Source organism: Rhipicephalus sanguineus, chromosome 6 (genome assembly GCF_013339695.2).
Source record: "Rhipicephalus sanguineus isolate Rsan-2018 chromosome 6, BIME_Rsan_1.4, whole genome shotgun sequence".
Taxonomy (NCBI): Eukaryota; Metazoa; Arthropoda; class Arachnida; order Ixodida; family Ixodidae; genus Rhipicephalus; species Rhipicephalus sanguineus.
In genome coordinates this window covers 157,629,591-157,647,712 of record NC_051181.1, presented here as the reverse complement: position 1 = coordinate 157,647,712, position 18,122 = coordinate 157,629,591, and the positions used below count along the sequence as shown (strand labels likewise).

At 43.5% G+C, this 18,122-nt stretch overlaps 2 protein-coding genes and 1 long non-coding RNA gene across 3 annotated transcripts; 2 read left to right on the top strand and 1 right to left on the bottom strand.

Moving 5' to 3' along the window:
• Positions 1-1,614: 1,614 nt before the first annotated feature.
• LOC119396859 (dehydrodolichyl diphosphate synthase complex subunit nus1) lies at positions 1,615-11,335 on the bottom strand. The gene is made up of 5 exons (XM_037664203.2): positions 10,913-11,335; positions 10,008-10,136; positions 7,621-7,785; positions 3,586-3,676; positions 1,615-2,328 (listed from the first exon to the last, which is right to left on the bottom strand). The coding sequence occupies exons 1-5, from the start codon at positions 11,232-11,234 to the stop codon at positions 2,238-2,240; spliced, it is 798 nt and encodes a 265-aa protein (XP_037520131.1). The 5' UTR covers positions 11,235-11,335; the 3' UTR covers positions 1,615-2,237.
• LOC125759047 (uncharacterized) lies at positions 4,423-7,683 on the top strand. The gene is made up of 2 exons (XR_007416649.1): positions 4,423-4,832; positions 7,517-7,683. It is a non-coding gene; the product is annotated as an uncharacterized LOC125759047 (long non-coding RNA).
• A 189-nt stretch (positions 11,336-11,524) lies between the features above and the next one.
• Positions 11,525-18,122, top strand: LOC119396858 (serine/arginine repetitive matrix protein 1). The gene is made up of 3 exons (XM_037664202.2): positions 11,525-12,347; positions 14,858-15,030; positions 15,726-18,122. Exons 1-3 carry the CDS (start codon positions 11,958-11,960, stop codon positions 17,722-17,724), a joined length of 2,562 nt encoding a protein of 853 aa, XP_037520130.1. The 5' UTR covers positions 11,525-11,957; the 3' UTR covers positions 17,725-18,122.

The window sequence follows — 18,122 nt, the reverse complement described above, 5'->3', positions numbered from 1 at the left end:
AAAGTGTGAACGCGTTTCCACCGTTCGCGTGCTCTTCCATAAACGCGAAGCAAGGAAAATTCGATATTGTTCCATATATATACTGATAGCGATCCCACATTTCATTCCGCGATGTCCGGAAACAGAAATGACATACATTTTAGCCGCACGCATGTAGTAGTGATTACTGAAAATTACTTTCCTTACGTGCCGTGCGACGCTTGAAACGAGCTATCAGCAGCGTTTCTAGAACAGAAGACGTCCGCCGATGAATCGCCGTCGCACTTTCTCGCTACCGAGAAGCCTAGGCGTCACGAGCCGCTGCGGAGAGCGCGTTTTGCTGTCGAGCCGACTTGCAGAACAGAAGCTGCGTCGGCACCGTGCATGGCATCGTGGCTTATTCGGGACGCACGCGCGAGCGCTATTTATTCATCGGAATAATTCTTGGTCCCTGGTTGTGACTTTGGCAGCCCCAAGATCAAGCTGCACATGTTCTGACGCGCCGGCCGTGCGATTGCCGGTGATAGACGCCCCCAAACCCGAGACTTTGGCGCAGTTTGGCGCAATTTTCGTCGATATTATCAGGATGGCGCAGTAAATACAATTTGGCGCACTTTGGCGCAGTTGGCGCAGGAGTGGAATCACTGCATTTACATTACTGTAACTAGAATCGATCGACTAGGTAAATTTGTATTTTTTTCGTATACAAAAAGCCATTTATAAGTGGCAATTTTCATACATCGACAGATGTAAAAAACTTAACAAACCTAGTTTTTGTTGTATGCTCACAATCTTAGTTCCACTTCTGTAAAGCCTTAGTAGCTACATTTGTACAAAATTACAATGCTCTGTAGTTCGCAGATCTTAACAAAAAGATACCGTATGTAGAAAAACTAAAAAAAAAACACTAAATTTTTAAGCTATTTTTGTGCTCCAATGCAACCTGCGTATATCTGATTCCTTGCAAATTTTATAGCTGTAGCTTTTATTACCTCTGCTGTACAGCCATACAGCCAAATTTTAGAACTAAGTTTCGAAGTCTCACCCCACCATAAATTTTTTTTCTTTTATAGCCTGTTGAACAGGCCACCGTCACATATTTTAGTTGTGCTCTTTGAATTTGCCATGTTCCCGAAAAAAAATATAGAATTTCGCAACTTTATCCAATTTTGCTCATCTAAAGCACTCGAAGAATTGATATACGTAAGGATGTCAATATAGTGACTGTCACATCACTTCATTAGCTTGCCGCAAACACCATTTTATTGAGTGGATCACATAAACGTCCTTTGAAAAAAAATTGTTTGGTACACTCTCGCTCAGTCGGCACAAAGCTACAAACTCTCAAAAATAGGCAAGAAAATTTTTGGCAGAAAAAAAAAAAAAAAGCAGAAGGAGTCTTGAACTTCAAGAAGGTGAGAATTTTTTCAGCCATATTTATGATAATCGGCAAAACGCTAGCTGATTCGGCATGGAATGACCCTGCAGCGAAGTGAAAGTTTATTATACTATAAGTGAAAATCCTAATGTTTTATAAGAGGGAATAATATGTAAGCTTACCTGCTTTTGGTAATTTGCAGTAACAAATTACACTGTAATGTTAGCAGCAGCTAACTTAGGCACAAACACTACTGGCAACATGTGGAAAACATTTATTTACAGCACTTTTCAGTAACGCCATATAACAATGACCATTTTATAGGGCCCTCCCCCCCAAAAAATTTCAGCTTCCCATATTGGTCAAACCTTTGTTTCCTGCCCGTGTGAACCTGCATCTGGGAAGCTCATGTTATGTCAAAAGCAAGGCATTTTAGGCAATGAACAAAAAATGAACTTTCACTTCTGGGCAGTGAATGAAGCATCCAAATTATATTTATTTACAACATTTTCCAGCTGGGCCAAATAATGTGGCCATCTTGTACTTAACTAGCCCCTGCCCACTCGTATGGCAAAAAATTGTAGATATTCATTACCGGTAAAATCATTCTAACCGCCCATGGAATCTTGTACGCCTGAAAAGGCTCATCTCACATCATGGGCAAGTCTCTTTGGAGGCGAGAGATTGAAACAGAAAAACCTTTCAAGCAATACAGAAGCATCCAAATTAATAAAACTTAAGTAACATACACTAAAAGGAAGACTTGGTGTGTTGCTCGTCTACAACGGAGCATCTCATCACTGGGGAAATGGATTATTGACGATGAGAGAGAGGATAGCCAACTTGGGTGAAGAACAATTGCGCTCCTCTTGTATCACAGTTACTTCCCGAAGCGCTGTTCCCTCTTGTTGTACTTGGCAAGTGCTTCCAAGAACTCCGAAAGCCGGAGGTTGTGATGAGTTGGCAGAGTGCTGCAAGTAATGACACAAGGAGCGTATACTTTTTCTGGTGTCCTCAACATTACACATAGTATGTGCATACTGTGTGTTGCACATTTGTAAAGAAGCTGCTCTGCTTTTTCTATTCTGGGCAGCTGAAATTTAAAAAACTTGTGTTGTACGAACCTACAGTTTTGTTGTTACGTGTGGAATATACTATGGTGGCCTTGTGTACGTGCCATATTAGAAAACTGTTAGCTGTGCAGGCACTGACGCAACCTGCTCAAATTCTGACAAGTCAGGGTAGCTCATTTCCAACAGCCTTACCGAGTAAACAAAACGGCAACATGGTCAGGCACCACATTGTTTGTTACCATGACAACAGTGTCATCAATACATTGGAATGAACAGGCAACAATGGTGTACGAGCTTTCCCTACATAGGAGCTTTCAGCTCATTTCATTGGCCACGCACTATATCACCACAGACGAGTGAAAAGTGGTCATGTGAACCCGCGAAAATTGAGTTCGGGGTAGACATTTTTTTTCTTGCATTTTGTAATTTTCTAGACCAAATAACTTTGGACTGCGTGCCCCTATCACTGCCCTTCTTGCTGCACTAATCTGGCTATACTTTAGGCTACACAACCTGCGAGTGAAAAATGGAGGGTTGAATAGCATTGGAGGGCCCCTTTAAAGGAGTATGACACAAAAATTTTACATCTTGCTTTTTCTGTAGCAATAAGTAGCTAACAACCTACTTACCATGGCTGGAAACCTTGTTTGATTGAGCGTGTGGCGATTAATTATTAGGAGACTTTTTTAGAGCACCCAGTCACAGTGTCGGTTCGAGAGAGGCAGGATCCGGCATGGCTTTTATGTAAACAAAGCTGGCCACGTGAGTACACAAAACAGTGTGCAGACCCCATGTGCGAGGCATCGTGTGCACGTGAGCACCGCATCAACAGCAGGGGGAAAGAGTGTGCGCAAAGAATATGGCAGCCAACACAAACTAGTGACGTAGGTGGTCGTTGGTTATTTACATTCAAACCAAGTTGATGTCGACGTCTCTAGGTAATTTTCGTGTAGTTGCACAGCACACGCTTTAAAAATTATGTTAAATATGTTCTAGGCTAAATTAGTCATTGCTATTTTGTAGATGTAGCATGTGCATGTGTGCGTGTCCACACAAATCTATCTCGCAAGTTATCTAGCCTTCAAAATTTTGTTTCAGTACTCCTTCAATGGACTGATACCAATAAAATGTTTTGAACAATGTTGTCGCACTTACACAATCTCTGTGAGCCGAATCTGCCACGGTGGGTAACCCAGCAGGCTGTGTACACAACCACACCTCAGCAACAATTCAGGGTCAGGAACATCTGTCAATAAATGGGCAGGTATTTGAAGAAAATGCTGTGCTCTTAAAGCACTTGCCATTGTATTCAGTTACTAATCTTCTATAATTTGCGATGTCACCATAAAAAAAGCTTTATCCATGCACTGTTTCTGTGCTAAACAATACATTCTTTTGTCAAACTGCTTAAGTCCGCAACCAATACCCTTTCCCGAAGCTATGAATATATCCTCGAAGCATGCAATCGCACACTGAAGGACATTTAAGGTGAACTATGACTGAAAGCAGGAAATGAAGTACAGTACTTGCAGATCCAAACGCGAGATCAAAATAGTATTACAACTTGTATGTGCAAATGCTCGAGATAACTGCATCATGTAGCTATGAATCTGGCCACTAAAGGTGTGTTGACCCTGATGTAAGTATTCCGAGTTGAAATTATGCCGATATGACACGAACTGAAGACGTTGGAAAACAAAACGATGTACATTATGTGGCCCTAAATTGTCACGTTTGCATCCGTGAGCACCGTACTAGCGGCGTCAAATAAACCCCAACAGTGGCAAGCATTAGCAATGCTATAATGCACACCGTCCAATCATCACCGTGGACGTGCGCAGTGCTGTCAAACCAGAGCGCTGCGTGCCTGTCAATGGTGATGACTGGACGGCGCACACGACACCATTTCTAATGCTTGCCGCTGTTCGGGTTTCATTTGACGCCGGCAGTACATGACATTAATGTCATTAACAATGTGCTTACTGTTGCCATAAATTACCCAGACAACCACGCTTTCTTGCTTGTATGTTCCAGGTAGCTTCAAACCAGCTACTAATGTAAACCTAACTTTTAACCCCCCTTCAAAAGTAACTTGAGATGTTATCAATGTAAAAGGCACAACTATATTCGTGTGCATTGAAAACAGCCATTTTTGTGAGAAAGCCTAGCCATATTATGAGAAATAGAGAATTGTTTTTTTTTTCTTTAATCAAATGAATCTCTTGATTCTATCGCTCACTGTCGAACAAGTGCATTTCCCACCTCCCAATGTTATAAGTGCTCAAGAGGTTCTACTGAATAATTTCATTTTCTGAAGACTGGAGATCCTAAAGAAATCTACAAAACAGTCCTGTTCACACCATTTTTTGCCATGGAATTTATAGTTAAAATGATTACTAGAGGTATCTGTGTAACCAGTGCTGGGCAGTATCGAAGATACATGTATCTTAGATACTCTATGAGTATCTTGTATCTGTATCGCGATACTTCTCGAAAGACGAGTATCTGTATCTGTATTTCCGATACATTCGATAATGTATCGTGTATCTTAAGATACGAGATACTTCTATCGCAACACAACCGTGCGAACAATAACGCTGGCCAAGCTCCACTTCTCAAGCTGGTACTGGTGCCACTAAGCCATCTGAATAAGTCTTAGGGCGGTGACGCAATTTTATTTTCCCGCCAGAGTACCCCAGTGAGGGCAGAAGATGAGGAAGACAAGCGCGCGGACGTCTACGCCCAGCCCACGTACCTTTTGTTTGCTCGATTGCTTTTTAGTTGCGCCAATATGCCGGGACACTTGCTCTTAGCCACTGTCCTGCGCCGCGTCTGTTGCGCAAATTCTGATGTTGCTACAGTGTCGTTATTGAAGATTCTCTTGCGTCTTGCTCCGTAACGAAATGTGATGCGTGCAAGAATGGGGTTCCTTTGCGTCGCGTGGATTTTAGATATCAGCGATTTGAAGGATCTCGTGGATGTAAGTTCGACTTGCATGGCATGAATGAACTTATATGCAAATAAGAATCTAACAACGTTAGCACCACTGCTACTGATGCTAGATCTAAAAGTGCAAGCGCTTACCTAGCAGAAACTATCTTGGCGTGCCGCAGTTTTCACTTCTTCGCACATTTATTCAAAGAATTTATGAAATCATAATTTGATTTCAGACAAATTTGATGCAAAATGACAGCTAAGAAAGCACTTGTGCTTTGTTAGCTGTCATTTTGCATCCCTTACATTACCTAAGTCTGCACTGTTTTTCCGGTCTGGTACTGCAGTGACGTCACTGCAGTATGTCTTTTGCAACGCGCACCCAAAATAAGATCTCTGCTTTATTCTTCGGTCTACTTTATTTCCACTACTGTTTACACATTTACACGTTGCCAAGGCGATTTTGAAAACAAATATATAATTATGTGGGCGTACCTTGAGTAAACAGTACAAAACATTCTGTTTACCGCTTAGGAAAATAGCGATATTGAGTTTGCATTGTAATAATGGAAATCATTAGGAGCCATCTTAAAGATGTTAGGAAGGGGATTCGAGAAACTTTGTTTCGCTGAATGCTCTGTTTTGCTCATGAGGGTCCCAACGAGCCGTTTCAGGCAATTTTCCATAAGCACTGAATTTTCCCTTGTCTCAACAGGTAAGTTGACGATACTTGATGCTTAATTGTCATAACTATTAAGGGCGCCGTCTGTATTGTGTTTCTGTACTCATTCAATGTGAATGTTTGATAAACAACCACCTTTCTATTTTACTTATATTTGTTTTCCTGTATCAGGCTTTCTTAAATATTTTTCGCATTACTAATCGCCACGTAATGGGAGCTATAAGTGGAAATAGCGCGAATAGCGGCGGTGTCCTGCGACGCTTTATGGCACTATACAATACGTCTGAGACGTTTCTGTGTTGCACATGTTCTCTCGTTGAAGAATAATTGCTAAAAAGATTGCAAATTAGTGAGCATATCAACAAGGAATCCTTTACGCCAGCAGATAAGTAGAATATGACAATTCGTTGCAGTTTTACGTCATGTACGTATACACCAGGGGTCTCAAACTGAGCTTATAGCCAGCGGGCCGCAGTCGCGAAATTTAGTTGCAAGGGCCGGGACAGTGAAGATGGTGGGAGAGAGTTTGAACAAAATGACGTCTGAAAGGAAGCTTTTCCCATATCTCATATATAGGTCATTTCTGAAGGGGATTTGGAGTCAGCATTCGAGAAACATCGATAGCGATGTACAGAATGACTGATATCTGGACGCGGATTCTAAAATATAAAGTTTTTGTTCCACGGTTATGTTTTAGCACATGGTGACCACATGTTCCTCACGAAAGGAATGCTTGAGACCAGTCATGTCTGTGCAGCTCACGAACATACTTATTTAGAAAATAAAAACAAATGAGACGAAGACGGTCATGTGTGCGGGCCGGGCCGCTAGCGAAATGGCTCAAACCCCTAGTATACACCATGCGCCCCCCCCCCCCCCCCAACAAAAAAGAAAAAAAAATATGTCGCTACCAGCGTTGTTGCTGCTGTACACCTGTCCGGATACACGGTATTGTGCAAGTTGCCTTTTACGGACATGGTAAAATTCCACACCGGTATTTGCGCCGTCGTGAGAAGGCTTCTTATTGAAGTTATTGTGATTATATGGCAACTTGCTGGATGGTCGGCAAGCTGTGCAAAGCAGGTACCGCTGTCAGCGAAGTGTACAAAGAGTTGCCCTGGGAAGAAGCTAAACAAACCCCAATAAGTTATCCTGGAAGGAAACTAATGTACTTTGAGCAAGAAGGGCAAAACGTTTGAGATACTAACAGACATTTCATTCAAGTGAAACAAAATAGGTCACAGTTAAGAAATTTTGAAGTAGACATTTTCGTGCATAGGTGTTTGCTGCTACATTATATGGATCTATAATCACAAATTTGAGAATGTATCGAAGTATCTTAAGATACAATTGCCAAGTATCGTATCGGATACAACTTTTGCGGCAGTATCTTGTATCTGTATCTCCAATACTTCTTGCCTCAGTATCTTGTATCGTATCGCGATACAATTTCAAAGTATCTTTGCCCAGCCCTGTGTGTAACGTTCATGCAGGTCATCTTATATTTTATAAAGAAAGGTGGCACAGACGTGGAAGTTGATATTTTCACATGTAACACTAAAAAGCAAACCCACCTCCCAGCTCTCGCTGTATTAAATAAGGAGTAATATCACTGGGTGCCATCTCTTTTCTCTCCACAGCTTCGCAAAAAGTGCGAGCTACGCTCGCCAGGTGTGGTCGGCCATCATCGCTGCTTGCAAGGTGCACGTTTATGTGCTGCTTGTAGCCATTCCTTTGACCTGGAAGTGTAAGATAACAATGAGCTTTTGCAGCAGTGTAGCTACCACAAGCACAAAATTGCTTGGAACATCCTTTCATGAATTGTTGCACTGATCCAAACAAAATAGAGGTACACAGACACATAGACAATGTGATCAACAGAAATAAAAAAAATGTCTCAGGCTGGAGGCAGCACATCTACAAGGGGGCTTGTCTCTCAAAACTATCAAAGCTTAGGAAGACAATTCGCAACATGCACAAGATGATTATGCAAAACAGCTTTGCTGTGTTTAGATTCCAAAAGGGCACATAGGATCTGCTGCTATTTTCTGCAATATGCACTTGCATTTCGTAACATTCAACACAGGTGCAACTCCTTTTATGAAAACATGCTTCACTTTTGTGCAATGGCTGATTCCGATGAAAAAGGGATGAACTATTTTTGTATTTAATTGGAAACTACTTTTGTTCCCCTTTCCGGTTGCTATTTGCCTTCCCTCCAGAGAATGTTCCTCACGTTTCCAACTAGCACTGTACTTTTCACTTTATTAACATCAAATACATTTGATGTTGTGCGTCAGCTTGGTACCAGCCACAGGTCTATTATAGCGCCTCTACGCAATTTCACTAAATAGTCTGGAAGGTCACAATGCTAAGGGTGCCGTTTACGATGCAACTTTTTCTGCTGTCGTTAGCATAATCTGATGGTTCCTTTGCGAGTGTGTGTGTTTCATTCGTTTTTGTGGGTTGTTTTCATAATTTTCTGAGTGGTCAATAATACAGCAATGATTGATACTTAAGATTCTGCATGTGTATGTTTTCCAACCGAAAACAACATTATATATATATATATATATATATGAAGGAAAGAAGACGACTTTTAAGGGCTCGTTTTTCTTTTAGACACAATATTAATGAGAACTAACAGACAGTAATGCCAAGGGAAGTATAAGGGATGTTATTTGTAATAAATGGGATATAAATGTGAAGAAAGTAAAGTGGACGAAAAGATAACTTGCTGCCCATCCCAATTATTACAAATAACATCCCCTATACTTCCCTTGGCATTAGTGTCTGTTAGTTATCATTAATATATATGCAAAACATGGAAAGATCTCTTTCACAGAATGCTTCCCTTGCTCTAAGTCCATTCATAGCTCCACATTCCAGCGAAGGTCCCAGAGCACCACAAAGGCTTTTCAAAAATTACTGTCCCAACTTATAGTAAGCTCTCTGCTGTACAGAACGAAAGGGAGAAACGAGAGAAAGACAGGGGAGAGTGTTAAATGGAAAAAATAGCTTGTTCTTGTAGTTTGTAGTCGAGGCTGCTTGTTTGGAAAATATATTTGCTCACACACGCACAGTAACGTTTTTGCAAAGTGTCTATTTGAGATGTACGCAAACAAAAATGTGATGTGCTATAAATGGCAGTCCTTCACATTTCATGATATAACTGCAACTTCAAATAAAGGTGTAATTAACACGCACTTAGGTAAAGAGAGGCACGGGAAAGTCTAATCGCAAAAAGAATGATGGGTTGGCCTTGGGTACAGCATGTAGTTGGGGAAAGTGCAGGTCACTCAAGTGATGTAAACAAGGACCTTTTCTACTTTTTTTTAATAGGGTGTACATTCCTCTAGCCAGCTATGCATGCACTTTGGGGAATGGGAAACACATACACACTCAAGAAAATCACGACCTCACAGTTAAACCCAATCTAAAGAAACTACCGTGCTAAAACCACTGTAGTAGTGCTAATTATGTGCATATTCGTGCAAGGTAAACCGGACAACATTTCAAAGACTTTGTGACATCAATTTCATTGCATATATGCAAGACGCAACATATACCAGTGATGTACAATCTTTCCTCAGGTCAATGTAACGTTCCTACAAAAAGTTTTTAAAAAAGGAAAAAATTGCCTTGACAGAGCCTGTACTGCACCTTCATGAAAATAAAGCAAATGGCCTTGAATCTATGCAGGACCTGTTTTCTACTGCAAGCCAGACGATCCATATTTATTGCACCAAGATATGCATCGCACATTTTAATGGCAATGTAGGTGGGGGGGATAATATCGTTATTTTCATGTTTTCGACGTAAACGTTTTAGCATGCATTGAAAAAATATTTTACGCGGCACTCGATTGATTTTTTTTTTTTTTTCAGGATACAAATCGGTCCTCGCCGAGTACATATCGGAACAAAATTATTACATAAAGAAGGCGCGTAAGGAGACGTACCATTCTTTTCTGGAAATCCCTGGCCCTTCACGTGTAGCACGACTTTGCAGCGGCTGTCGCATCCAAAGTGTTCGACTTGGCTCCTTGAGATCTCCTTGTAGAGTCTGGCGAAGTTCTCTTTCAATGCCCCTTCACGAACAAAAAAGCCGGAATATAATTAAAAGCATCAAGTTCGTTAAATGTGTAGCCGCCTCAAGTACGTTAAATGCACTCGGAGTAGCACGATGCTAAACAAAATACACGTCGGGGTCGGAAACCTGAAGCGCTTCACTTCTGCCGATGCGGAAAGCACAAGTCGAAGATAAAACAAACAAAAATAAAAGGGTGACGCTAGCAAGGATAGAGAAACAACACGTGTACTCGCCAACGCGCCGACTGTAAAATGCCACATGCGCACGGGAAGTCGCCCGTTCGTCAAACATCGGCTTAAGGAAAACAATTGGGGGGAAAACGGCGAGCGATCACGCGTCTGACAGTATCGATGGCATCGTGACGCTACGTAAATACGTAAAAGTTCACGATTAAGACATGTAGCAAGGTGGTAAGTTCGCTCAACTGATGCTTTCGCCGAGAGTCACATGCACCCCCGATCATGAAGTTCCGCGTTAGAATACTACTGCAATCAGCGCTCGGCGCAAAACTGGAAGCCAATGAAACTGCAAATGAAAATAAACCTAATACTGATCAGATGCCGTCGGCGGCATAACCGGCATCATCATCCCCCATCACCTCCACAACTTGTTGGGAAATCGAACTACAACGTGGATGTGTAAATGCTAGGTGATCTCTTGTTTCCCAAAGAGGTTGCGAGTAAAATATGGTAAAAGGAGAACCGGAGGTAGCGGATAAGATAGTGAAAAGAAACGGACGAGAAATCAACTGAGGACGAGATGTGTGGAACTCACCTTCTACATCGTAGAGAGTTACGTGCGGTATTCCGGCAAACAAACACCACACTACGAGATTTGCGGCATCTCGATACGAGATGTCGTGTTCGCCGATTAAAACGGCTATGTGCTTGGGAACCTTCTGCAGCAAGTCCATGTCGGGGAGAGCACTCGAGGAGGAGCACACAAGTTTCGCGTCGGCGAACTTTGCATCATGCACACTCGAGTACTTTAACCGATGAAGTAGCTTGTGTTTCAACGTAAAAATTACGTCCAAGGCGTATAGACAGGCGTGTAAAAGACACAGTACAACTTTACACGCGAGGCTAGTAATGAACATCGTTGCAGCAAGCGAAATTTCACCGGCTCATATCAACATAGTTGCACGAAAGCGCGAGAGCGGCGAGCGAGGAGGCGTCTGGTGGCGTCGTGTTTGCAGGGCCGCAGAAAATGCGCTGGAACGCAGAGAATGCTGCGCTGACCGTGCAATTCAATAATCATGTTGCTAACTTTTTATCTAAAACATTTGTTTGATTTACTTGTTCATTTATAATTTGTTTGATCAAAGGCCACGACTAATTTATGTTCTTGGTGTGCACGCTTCCCTCGCTGCATGTATAATGGCGCGAATTGTCTGCTCCGCAAGTGGAGACTAGTGCTCATTTTGATATTGTTTTAGTGTAATATGTGTTAACTTAACCAGCTCAGTGAGCGCAAGTGAGCACACTTTGTAGGCTTATGTTTGTCCCTGCAGTGTTCTTTTTACTTATCTTGTTTGTATTCCTCCGGTCAATCCCTATGATGGTTTTCGGCATGAGCAAGTACCACTGATCCCATTGACAAAAAGTGTATTTAAATCCCCCCCCCCCTTTTTTTTTGTTCCTCTTGGTATTCGCTCCACTTTCTATGTGTTCATATCGCTGTGTCCTAGTGTGACTGTGATCGTGCGCGTTTGATCACATTCGGGGGCAAGGGGCTTCAACTGTGTCGTGTATGTTTCGTGTGTTGAATACCTGACGCCCACCTAATCGCGTTGGAAGAAAATCCACCTGCTGTTGACTCAATGGAAGATGATGGCGATGCGGACATTTATTCGGGCCTTGGCGAATACTGTTCGGAAAGCACATCCGACACCACCGAATCGCACTTGGCGTCTGCTGCCGAATTGGATCTTTTGGACTCCTCCGTGCTACCAAAACAACCCTCGCCTTTAAAGAGCGAACGCCGGTCACAAGGCAGTGCTAGGAGCGCAGTGGAACGCGACAGCGCCACTGGCACTTATTTCGACTTCGCCAGGTCATCTTTTGTGAGTGATGACTCTAAAGACACTCGATCGGCTGTCCCTGCCGAGTTTAAATCGTCGGACATTTCTGTGCCACCAGGACAGCCTAACCCTGCACAGAAAGATCACCTTACGAAGACTGTCGCTAGACCTCGTACACCAACAAGTTTGGTAAGCTCTGCCTTGCACATCTGATCGGTACAGACATAGGCGTGCGCAGGGTTCACCATCGGGGCGTGGGGAGGGGGGGGGTGCGTGCGAAGGTTCATCGCAGCGCCCCCCACTCTTAGGTGACTAAGGGGGTCAATGTATGGGGCAGATATCGCCCCCCCCCCCCTCCCCGTGCGCACGCCTCTGGGTAAAGAAACAATAAAAAAGTTCCTGTTTAAAACGCAGGCAAAGCACGTTTTAAACCAGGACGTCGGAAACATGAAACTTCCTTTATAAGTGTGCAAGAAATTGCAGTTCTTTTAAGCGGTCCAAGGTAGGCGAATGGCATATAGCCTCGAAACATGCAGATCTTTTAGCATTCATTAATGTAGCTTTGATTTGTTCCGATGTGTTTCAGTTGCACCACTCTACAATATAACACAAATTGGAAGAGGTGAAAAACCTTACATGATAAAAGGTCTGAGCCCCTTCAGCAAAGCGTAGCAATGGTTACAGGGTCCACATATATGGTTATGCCATGCACTCCATAGTTTGATGACGCTTTCCCGTGTCGTATCATTCATGAAGGAATCGGGAGCTTCTTATTGCTTTGCTGAAAAATGCACCAAGATGCATTCACCTAAACGCTATTCAACTGCATAGCTAAATTGAAGCAACTCTAAATATGCATTCAATGCTGACATTATACCTCCTAGTCTGTAATAGTGTAATTCGAGTTTGCGTCCAGTAATGCATATTAGATAGACACCATAAAAAAATTGGGACAGCTGTACACTAGTGTTGCAAAGACTGAAAACAGCAGAGCTGGTGGCCTTCCACTCTCCCTTCCCTCCTCCTCACCCTCGCTTCTCTCTCTTGCTATAGTATAGCGTACATAGTTTTCAATGACGTCACCGTTGTGTCACCGTTGTCGCCATCTTGGAGTACTAGCTGTTGAGATGCTGCGTGAACTCTTACTCAAACACGCCGAGAAAGAAACAGTGACATCAGATTAGTGCCGGTGCCCCCTCGCGTCCCTTTGTGTTCCCCCTTGGCACTGACAAAAGAACGTGGGGACCAACCCACTGTGTGTCCTCCCCTGAACTGACGCTCTAATCAGATAAAAAGTCACGGTGGCCGCCATGTTGAGGTACCCAGCGCAGAGAACCTGTCTGTGACGTCACGTGAAAACTGTGTATACATGGCTATGCTTTCTTTCTGTCTCTCTCTATTTCTTTCTCTTTCTTTCTGTCTTTAATTTCAAATGAAATTTCCTCCTCCTCACCCTCACTTTCCTACCTTCTTGCTACGCTATATACATGGCTATGCTATGCTTTCTTTTTCGCTCTTTCTGTTTCTTTTCATCTCTTTCTTTCGGTTCTTTCCTTCTCCTTCCATCTATCTTTTCCTCATTCTATCGCGCATAGCAATGCAATCATATGGTTTCCATAAATGCTTGTTCTGCTACCTTGGTGAATTATATTGTGCGCAGTTGACAATAATTACAGGTAATATTTCCATGCATTAAAGGGGCACTGACACAAAATTTCACGGCCGAGATAGCCCGCGGGATCAATTCCTGTGAATATGCATATATCATCTGCAAAATATCAACAGCGAATATAGCTTGGAAGGTATTTTAAATGAATTTTGAAGTTTGCATGAGCGATCGACATCATTGCTCTATTGATTCTCAAAGGGGACCCTGGGGGACCCACTGCTTCCGTCACGTGACCATGCTGCAACAAGTTATGATGACGTCATAGCTGCCATGTTTTTTTTTGCCACGTTTGCTCCAGCAGCCTACTATAAGCCTACCTCTCGGCGGCTGCTCGCGAACCATGCGGAAGTGCGTCACAGTTCTGTGTGCTGACGTGATCGAGCGCTGCACCCGCTAGGTGGTGATAGTTGCACCTGGAGGCTTGTCGTTTTTTTAAACCGAAACTGACGCTGGTCGGTAATGAGGAGCCTGTAATGAATTAACTGTTGCACGCTGCAGCAAACGATGTGCCGTGTTATGACTAACAGGCTCCCAGCAATACATTGCAGCAAAAAAACGCGAGGCCAAAATTTTTGTGTCAGTACCCCTTTAAGGAAAAAAAGTGCCTGGATAGCCGAGTGGTTACGACGCTCGCCTTCAGACCATGGGTACGTGGGTTCAAATCCCACCTTGCTTAGAAATTTTATTTTGTCTTATTTATTTCTTCTCCTCTCCACTTCTCTTCTCTTCTCCTACTTTCCTTCCTCTGTCACGTTGCTAGGTGACGCGAGATGCCAGGGCTGTTAAAGCTTTGAAGGTAGATGCTGTTCATGATGATAATAGTTTTCTGTTAACTCTGGGCAGGGTTATGCCAAGCTTAAACAGCCCCGGTGTTAAGGCATTTTTATTTCTAGTGTGCACCCCATCTCAAAGTTGTAATTGTATTTTGGCAGCAGTCCTCTCGTTAACTGTGACCTGATTGGTGCTGACGACTGTCGTTTCCCTTGTTTTAGTGTTTCAGACTGGTTTGCTTCCTGCCTTTCAATTCCAGGTTGCGCATGATGTCAAGGCCAACGCTTCTGCAGCATCAGCCGGTGCACTAAAGACCATGGCTGCATTGAAAAGAGAGAATGAGATGCTGAGGCACAATATTTCTATCCTATTCAAGACAGCAAAGCACCTTATGGACTCAAAGGACAAAGAGATTACAAACTTGAAACGAAGGTAGGTAAATGTCCTAGCAGAGGCTCTTCCCTACTGTATTGCAACAGATAAAGTTTAGCTTGCTAATGACTTTCTGTCATAAACATTTGTGTGGGTCTTGTTTGGCAGCACATTTTATGCTTATTGATGAGTTTATTCTGTACTGCTGGATAAATAGAGTATGTTGCATTTGAACAGCTTGTTCTTACATCTTTTTCTGCATCACATAAACTGACTTACCTTGCTTGGGGCAGCTTTTTCCAGAAACCTTGCTTTAAAAATAAAAAATACCATAAGCCATTTTTCAGCAATATTGCTTATGTTTTGGTGTGTATGTATTTATTACCCCTGTGCAATGCAGAGTGCATGCCTTTTATGTTGATGAAATTGTTATTAGCAGAGTTTATTGATGGTTTAGATTGTTTAAGTGCGTGAGATATGAAATCTAAAAAAGCTGTGCTATATACAGTGCAAATTACATTGCAGTTTACAGGCTAGTTTGAAGTGTCAAGTGTATTGCTCGCTCAAAAACAAAACAGAACACTGCGAACAGCAAGAATGAAGTCTCCTGTTATGCCTTTTTTTACCGACTTGTGATGGAACTTGGTTTAATCATGAACTCTCCCGGCTTTTGGAACATTTTTGCATTACTATGTCAGTCGATGTTCCTTTGACTCATTGTCAGTGTTACTAATGTGACATGTTTGTCAATGCAGGTTAGACAACCTCGTGTTTAAGAGAAACCAAAGGCCTCAAAACTCGCCACGTGCCACAGCAAACGAAGGTTCACGACAGCAGCACAATTCATTCGCAACAACGAATGCACGAAGCGCTCACGATTATCCTCCCCAACACTCCTGTGGGCAAAACCAGCCATTACGAAACTCGCTGCTTGACACTGCTACCATGAGAGATGCACGTGATCAATATCAGGCACAAAGTGAACCATTACGCAATTTGCCTAGAATATCTACCGCGCAAACCTCTCGTAACTCTCCCCTCCAAGAGCGCAGTCGTCATCCGCAGCCTGTTATGCCAACTAAAGCAAACGCTGACATGTCAGAGGACTTGCAGCGGCTTTATCAGTACAACAGTGTAAGGCCTGAGAACAGGACTGACTTCAGCCGGGTGCCTGCATTGGCAGTCACACCAAATAAAAAAGAAAGTGTTTCAAGAGGAGGAGTGGTCACTCCAACAAAGTCGGCAGCACAAAGGAATGCAAGAAGGCTAGTCAAAAATAGCATTAAGAATGTAATCGGGTCCCCCTCAAAGCAACCAAGGAGGCTGGAAGCATACATTAAGACTGGTTCCTCACCACTGAAAAAGAGAAGAGCTTCTGAACGAACTGCATTTGCTGAAAAGCTTGGCAGGGCAGCACAACACAACGAAAGAAGAGGTGCTTTCAGATTAGAAACGCCACCGGAGCACTGGGAGTGGGAACCACATGTCAAGGAGCCAAGGACGCCGCCCTACGCAGGCAGCAGAGTTTTTGACAGACCATGCAGCCCACGTCAAGGCTGGCCTGAGGAGTCGGTTAATAATTATCACGGTTCTCCCCAACTCAGAGAAAAAAACATACATAAGGGACCGCGAACACCACCTCAAGAGCAGACAAAAACATGGGATGTAGAAATCCCTCGTACTCCACCCAAAGCAAGGAAAGTTGTTAAAGGACCACACACACCACCAGAGGAATACCCAGTGGAGCGGACTGTCGAGAGATCAGAGACCCCACCTCTGGAAGGTGAAGTAGTCACTGAAGGGAGACAAACTAAAGCTGAAAATCAGCTAACAGCAATGAAGTCTGATGTTTCAAAGATTTGTGGGCCATCCAAAAACATGGCACCTGTTGGCTTTCCTGGTGGTAGGTCACCGTCACCATTCAAGGAGATGACTGCTCTATCAGGAAAACGATCGGAAGAAGTCCGACATAGGGAACATTTGGGAATGAAGCGCCGGAGATCTCCGTGTGAACCTTCACGCAACAAACGAGTGCCTGGGAACAGCGCCACTGTAGACAAGCCTCTCAGGCATAACTCTCCTGGGTGTGGTTCGCCAGTTGAAAGAAGGAGATACTACAGTCCGAGGGAGTTTGGCAGCCTGCCCGCAAAGCGGCGTAGGTCTTGTTCGCGGTCGCTCTCACCTCCGCCACGGCCGCACTCTCCAAGGCAGCACTTGCAAGCTCACAGGATGCCTGTGCATGATCGCCTTGGTGTGCATGATCGCCTTGGGGATCATTTCGAAAGGCACAGAATTCCAAGCCATCGTCACCGTAGCCCCGAGGATAGAAATGTGCATCGCCGGTTGCGAGAGCGCTATTCTCCCGTGCCTCGACGGCATCATAGAACAGATAGGCGTTCACCGTCTCCACCTCGGCTTGGGAGGACATCCCAAAGACAGCCATCGCCTGATAGAAGACCAAAGAGTCTTTTGGTCAGAGATAAGGCCGCCAAAGAGAGCCCACTGCACAAGCAACCGGCTAAGAGGCCACTGAAAAGGATATCAACTGCACCTGGGAGTGATGCATTGGTGCAAGCGAATGAGAACGCTGGTGGTGCATGCCAGGAGCCGGAAGTCCCGAGATCACTTGATGAGAACACAGTTTCTTGTCCGCAGGAAAGTGAAGCGTCTAGGACAGCCAGTGTTGTTGACGTTAACAAAGAGACCAAAGAGCCAGCTGAAGTGACAGCTGTATGTGATTCTGGTGATGGTTAACAAAAGGACGCTGACATATAGTTTTCTCAGCTATCTTAATGAAAAGAAATTATCTAGTTAATGTAAATTTGTGTATTCTTTGATGACGCCGGAACGTTGCTGGCTCACTTAAGGTTTGTGTGCAGTCCGAAGGCATAGAGCTTTTCACAGTGTTTCAAGTAAGCCTTACTTCACGCGTATTCGGTTTTATATCGCACGGTTTCCTTTATTATAGAGCCTTCTTACAATGATGTCTTCCATCATGCAAAAAGTGTATAAAAAATGTGCTCAAACATGCTGTAATGGAGCAGACAAAGTGAAAGCCGTATGTGTATGTAAATAAATAAATTACTTAATAAAGCGCAATGTCATCGCTTGAATCTTGGTAGACCAGGCAGCACTGTGACACTCTGAACCTT